This window comes from Rhopilema esculentum, chromosome 6, assembly GCF_057945365.1.
Source record: "Rhopilema esculentum isolate cy_ngs chromosome 6, ASM5794536v1, whole genome shotgun sequence".
Lineage (NCBI taxonomy): Eukaryota > Metazoa > Cnidaria > Scyphozoa > Rhizostomeae > Rhizostomatidae > Rhopilema > Rhopilema esculentum.
Window position 1 is genome coordinate 11,631,563 of NC_142820.1, and position 7,204 is coordinate 11,638,766.

Sequence of the window (7,204 nt, forward strand, 5' to 3'; positions counted from 1 at the left end):
AGTCCAGAAGGATTGCCGCAAATGGAAAAATAAAAAAGAAGTTAAAGTAATTAGGTTAAACCTCCCTGGTTAAACTAAGCATAAACTATTTTGCCCCCCCCCCCCTCCGCAGGTGTTCATTTGCTCCATTGCAATAAAATATGTTATAGGGACACTAAATCTAAAGCATGTTGGAGAGTAATTTGAGCTTGAGGGTTGCGTGAAGATCTTATGCGATTCTAACTAGTGGCATTTCTTTTAAAGACGGCTTTCAATTTTCTTGACAGTCTTATTTTTTCGTGAAGGTCATATCTGGTCAATCTAATCGCTAGTCGTATCAATCGTATGAGAGGTACGACACATCCGTTTGATACGCAACGCACGAATGTTTTGTTTTTGGGTCAATTAATGATAACTGGTTCCTGTTCTTTTTAGGCTCCACTTGACTCGCAACTATTTGGACAATCCCCATAAAAGCAAAGTATGGAAGATTTACCGAGATAACTTCGCAGTAACTTTGAAGTTTGCTGATCCACCCTCTCACTGATAAATAGCTGGTATGAAGATTATATTACGGGACAGAACTGTTTATAGTGCATTTTGATGGGAAAATCTTTATTTTAGTTAACGTTTGACTGTCAGCCAATATTGTGTTACAGATAGAGTGATTTATTTGGAGCGAAATTTTTCCAACAGTAGATAAATTCTTTAGAAATCACATAATTTATATCACTAGTTATCACTTGTAGTTATCTCTGGCAAAGTGCAATCTTTAGTTAGGAAACTATTGTAATAATCTAGTTCTTGATTCCTTCATTAATGACACCTCCACATTTAGGGCCGTCTCTAAGCAACTTGCTTTCACAAAGCTCCACATCAGCCCCATATCAACCATTCATTGAAAATACGCTCATTAGTCCTCCTCTTGAATTAGCTCTCTATCAATTATGATATCATAGTAAAATAAGCGACCAGTCTTAAATTGGCCCCTATACGGAGGTATATTGTGATATAGTTTGCAAAATGTGACACATCAAAGATGAAGTTTTTAACAACCGAGAACATCGGTCTAGAAATATGATTTCAGTTTTCCAATGTATCAAGCATCTTGCACTCTATGTTGATTTTAGCAATGACACTTAAAATTAGGTACTAGCTTTTAAGTACCTAGGACATGGTTGTTTATTATTTGAATTTCTAGATCCTTTATTAATTTTGAAAAAAATAGAACATTAGTTGTACAATTACTCAATCCTACCTTAAGGAGAAACAGTCGAATTGAAATTGTTAAAAGCACCGAGTGCTGATTTTGAATTATGTTTAAATTCCATCATGTTTATCTAAATTCTAAGACAATCAAAGTATATAATTTGTATATTTCTACATTTAAGTGATTGTCAATTATTGTTGAAAAGATCAGTGTATTTTTCACTCCCAACTGTATCAGTTTAGCAATTTATATTACTTACAGTTTAGCATATAATATAATATTGATATTACTATTAAGTTTTTTATAGACTTTAAAAAATTTTGTTCCAGCATTTTTTTACTTCTATCACTTCGATCCTTATTTCTTTAATATGATCTGTGATTCCGTGTTCTAGGTAATTTCATGCGATTTGTGATTCCATTTGATATGTGATTCAATATGATTTGTGATTCCTTGTTTCGATTGTCGACCCTACCCCCGTATCTTAAACTGTGTAAGCATCGTTAATTGATTTAAACTGTGATGTCAATAAAACGTTTTTATCAACAATGAAACAATTTGAAAATATTTCCAAGCTTAATAAAGAACACGGTCAATGAAAGAGAAAATATTGGTGAACTAGAATCTGAAATGATTAGCTGAAAGGCTCACTGATTGCCATTCTATCATGACTATCGTCAGTGCAAAGGAAGGACTGAACTATCCCAGATTTGATAAGGTATAGACTGTTAAACTATTACATAATGTTTTTTCCAAAAATACTTAATTTTCCGATACCATTTCATTATCGTAAATCCTCGAATAATCCACCACCTTGAATAAGCCCCGAGGTAAGCATAATTGCAGAATAATATCTTATTTCAAGAAAGAGCTCACAGTACACTAGCTATACAGTATTACTTCCTTTGACTGGAGACCAAAAAGCAAAAAAGCGACTTTTGTGATGATAAAAAATCATAATATTTGTTAGTTCTTTGTTAGATTTGTTAGAAAAGTAATGTCGTTTTTATGTCGACCTTTGGGGTTAATATTTAACTTTGAAATAAGCCCCCCCCCCTCGAATAAGCCCCAACCCAAAAATTCATTTTTGCAAATAAGCCCCCGGGGGCTTATTCGAGGATTTACGGTAAGTCTTCTGGCGCTTCACCTCGTTCTTGCACAGCGAATGGTCATGTGATCAATCACGAATTTGAAATTGCTGATTCAACAAATTCCGTCCATCAAAATGGCTGCAGACAACAAGGGTAGTTTGGACGTCCTCGTCAATGAACTGGGATTTTCGCGTGTCGAGGCTTCTATGGCTCTATCGGAATGCAATGGAAATATGGAGCAGGCTATAGAGAAGCTGATAGCGGGTGCTTATGCGCCACCACCTTATTCAGAAATCAATCAAACCGCTTCAGCGTCATCAGAAAATCAGTCTTCTTCTCCGACATTCGTATCTCCAGACTTCATCAATGTGGACATCGAACCAATGAAGCAAGATCTTGCAAATAAGGGCATTGTATTCGATACAAACCCACCTCCATATTCTCAAGTATCTTTACAAGCTGAACTAAATGCATGGGAAGACAAAAGTTCTGCAGACTTTTTTGAACTTGGGGGTATGTACAACAGAAGTGGTGGTGTTTCAGTTGGGCGTTGTTCTTCGTGCTTTGACGAAATTTTCGAAAACGAGAAGGCTGGGCTTACAAATAAGGCTGTCAAAGATGGAATTCGAGTAAGTTCTCGTGTCCGTGTGCATAGTTCGGCTTTGTTCCTCCGTAGGGCTGGTCTGTAAAAGCAACACTTGCCAAGGAGTGCTCTGTGTCAGAGTGGAACCTTTTTTTTGGCGCACACCTGAACTTCCGTAGAATGACGTTTTTTCCTTTCAGAGATTTCACAGATTTTCATTACAGCTATTTTACAAGTGCTGAATTAATATTGAAAGGGCGGTTTACATCATAGTTGTTTTGTTTGATTACTTTTTTACAACATTGGCTATGCACGAGAGAGCAAATGATAGTTTGAATTTTATGTACACTGGGGTCATAAAGTATGGAAATGTTGCTAAAAATGGCCACTCACAGGAGCAAAGTGCCTAAGCTGACAGGTTTTTAAAACAGAAGTTCAGCGCTAAGGGGTTTTTCTAACGAACTAATTCGCCCAAAATTTGTTTGCGTAATTCCACTGGCTTTTAAATGAAAAAAAATTTGAAAGATTCCCTTACTGTTTTGTGAGTGAAATGTCAGGGAAACATTGGACCGGTGCTTCAGAAAATTTCTGGAAAATATTTTCGAAGGATTGATAAAAAATGCTTCAAAGTACAGACAATACTTCATAAGTATAAGATAGTTTAATTAAACTTGAAACTGAATACGTATATGCACCTTTGTTCTGACTTTAAATATATTACCAAGAAGATCATTTGGCTGAGATATCAGGCTTTAGGTTATTAAAAGTGATATCAGCTGAACGATTTCTAAAACTGTCATTTTATGATCAAAATAGTTTGCTTGCTAAATAACATCAGATAAATTGGGTGTAGATGATTCTTATCATTAATTCCAAAAGCATAATAAAAGTTTAAGGTTTTGGTTTAATTTTTTGATTGTCATGTGTTTAGATAATGTGAACATCAGAATTTAATATATAGTGGAAATCATATAAATTGTTTCCATTATCTTTTTTCAAATCTCAGTTTTCCAATCATATTTTCAATCTAATTTTTGGGAAGGAGTTAGATCAAATGTGAACTTGTGGTTAGAGATTTCATTTGATTGGATACTTAACAAGGCAAAATGCTATTTTCCATATACATTTCCATATACCTTCTTCACATCAATGAATGTGCCTTCAACTTCAAGCTCAGCTAACGGTTTTCAACAGCATATCTTAATTAATTAAAGGTATGAGTCCCTTTTACTTGACCCCTGCCTCTGTCCATGGTCTAGGGAGTAAAATAGCAAATTAATTCTAATGACTTTACTTTTATTTTTCAAGCATAAACCTTTCTGTCTTTCATTCATTATCAGTGTTATTGATAGTAATAATTATTATTTTTACAGAACTATCACTATGATTGTTATATGAAGACAAGAGGTCCAAAATGCACACATTGCTGCTTTCCATTATCAAAGCCTGACCTTGACAAGAACATATCTGGCAAATTTCTAATATATAAAGGTGAGAAGTATCATGTTGAATGCTATGAGAAATATGCGGGTCCAAGATGCAGCTACTGCTTCAATGTTGTTATAGAAACGCCCAATAAAGAATTCACTGGAAAGTGGATAAGTGAGGGTCATAAGATGTTTCATGAGGAATGTTTTTATAAAAAGATGTATGCAGATGAAAGAGCAAAGCATTCATGAGTAAAATATTGTACAAATTATATGTATATTTGAATATTTTTATTACTTATATATGTAAAAAATACTGTATAAAAAGCAGAAATACAATGCAGAAATATGATGCACTGAAACATGTATTTTAATTTTATTTAGCTAAGATATTTTTAGACAAAATAAAGAAAATAATGGGCAAAATTAAGGATATCATGGCAGTGAAACCTGTTTCCAAGCCTGAATTTTGATTCATAGTGATGCCTGAAAGCTTAACTGATTTTGCAGGCTAACTGTTTCTTTTTAGAAATTAGTGATTCAGACAAATTTGTTACATTCATAATTTGTATATATGATTTTTCTGTTTTCTTTTGCACTAATCGTGAGTATCCAATTATAGCTTATATTTTGAAGTTTGTAAAGGTGAGTTAAGCAAGAGAAAATTGGGGTCTACACCCTTTGCCACTTGGGGCCTCTACCCCTTTTTGCCACAATTAGGATACCCCTTTTCTTTCCATTCATACACTTCTGCTACTTGTTAGATTCTTAAAAAGCCCATCAACATGATGCCATGAAAGCTCCGATTTAGAACACCTGCTGCTAGATTCTTTCGGCCCAACCAACAGTCCCTTTCCAATGAAGATGGTGGAAAAGTTTATTGGCACTGCTATCTTGAATAAATAAAAGTATTTATACTGTTTATGATTGTAATATGTTTTTTTGGGAACTGTGTTTGTTTTATAGCTAAAATTACGTGTATGACATTTAAATCATCCTTGCTGAAAACTAATAACTGTAATTTGTTTTTGCAACAAATAATTTTGATTTTATCAAGCTTCAAAAGTTATGGTTTTTTAGAATCTCTAAAGCTTTAGAGGTAGCTATAAATGAAGCCAGAGACACAGAAAAAGGTGTAGAAGTGTCAGGCTGTCAGACTGTCTACTTGAAAAAATTTTGCTCGCAAAATGTGTTGCATCTAATACACCTTTAAATGAGAGCCAAGAAAAGCCTGACTCTTGAAAAATAAGTTTTTCTTTGCTAGGATTTGCTGTATGTTTGTATTTTCTTTGACTGTGTTTGAAATACTGATAGAAAATGTTTGTTCAATATGACACTCAAGATCATTCAAAGGGTTTTTCTAAATTAACTTACTTTTAGCAATTACCGGTAATATTGTTTTTGTGACATTGAATGACAGGGAGACGACACTTCTTATACTTGGTCTTCTGTGACTAGCCGTTCATTTGTCAAGGAATACGTAGTCAACGATATGAAGAAAAGATAGGAAAATCCAATAGCTGCTTAAAAAAACCTCGAAAAGATAATTCATTTTCTTGCCTTATTTCCAAGTTTGATTTTCCCATTTCGAATTCTACTTTACTGATGCAATGCCCGTTATCGTGGATTTACGATTAAACCGAGTTAAAGACGTCTTCTTCTGAATCTTTGATATAAGTAGGATAGACAGGAGTAATGTCTTATGTCCATTAAAGTTTCAGTTATTCAAGAAAGCTGTATTGTGTTTGCGACTTGAGAAAACAAATGATAAGAAGCCCATTTGCAGAAGCACTGTTTAATACCCTAAAACAGGATGACAGGAACAAATCTCTGACCAGAATTCAATACCAAAAGATTGCCTTTTACGTAAATGAAGTTTTCACTGTTCCTTTAAGGCCTGGACCAAGGGCGTTTTCCCTAGCTACAACCCCACCCCCCCTCCCCGTGTCGATCGATATCTATGCAAATTGTTAAAAATGTAGGCCCTGCTCACATGTTCGAAACGATATCTCCCATTTTGAAGAACTACAAAACATTTTTGTAACAGTTGAGGACCAGTTGGTTTTCATTGATGAAGATGAATGTTGTAAGGATCGATCACATTTTTCAATGTTAGTCCATAGAAAATGGCACTTTTGTGTGTAAAGTTTAGAATGTTACGACACAGTGTCTTCTTACGGACATATCCCGTGACAATTGCATCATTGGGCTATGATTGCAGCAGCGTCTATAAATATGTCCTTTTTGTATTACGTTATTATTCTTCTAAGGTTCTGCTACGGATATAGAATGGGTGGTTTCATAAGTTAGGTTTAATCTTGTCGAAAACTTTTGCTGTACTGTAAGAAAATCTGTTGCTAGGCAAATGGGACTTGGAAACCTCCCTTAAGCACAATAGCTAGCGACGAGCCGGGCTCTACCCTTTGACTGTTGTGGCCCTCTGAGCTTAAACTTCAAAATCTTCTGATTCTGTAATCCTTTGTTGCCTTTGTTGAGCTTGCCAGAGATAAATATCTTCAATTTATGTACGTACCTTCTCATTTTTTACAAACCTCATATCATGATGGATTATACCAAGATAAAATAAAGAACTAAAGCATTGTGATTTAAAATTCTACTTTCACAGTTTATCACATTGTGTAGATAATTAAATTTAAAAACAAATCTAATTTTTGTCTAAATGTTGTTAAGAGTTAATTGTAAAATGCACCTCATAAAACAGCTTTATGGTATTAAAAATTATGGTTATTACACTATCCAGCGTCCTAAAACCTTGTTTCGAAAGTCTATTTTTCAAAATTTTGGTTCTATTACAGCGTATAAAAGTATTACATGAAATTGGCTTAATACCGGTCATCGACGTTTGACTGCCTGTATAGTATAGTGATGTATCGAATAGAAGGAGACTCAAATG

At 34.4% G+C, this 7,204-nt stretch overlaps 1 protein-coding gene across 1 annotated transcript; it reads left to right on the plus strand.

Moving 5' to 3' along the window:
- The first annotated feature begins 2,294 nt into the window (after positions 1-2,294).
- Positions 2,295-5,636, plus strand: LOC135686131 (uncharacterized). The gene is made up of 2 exons (XM_065202308.2): positions 2,295-2,909; positions 4,237-5,636. Exons 1-2 carry the CDS (start codon positions 2,415-2,417, stop codon positions 4,540-4,542), a joined length of 801 nt encoding a protein of 266 aa, XP_065058380.2. The 5' UTR covers positions 2,295-2,414; the 3' UTR covers positions 4,543-5,636.
- The last annotated feature ends 1,568 nt before the right edge of the window (positions 5,637-7,204 follow it).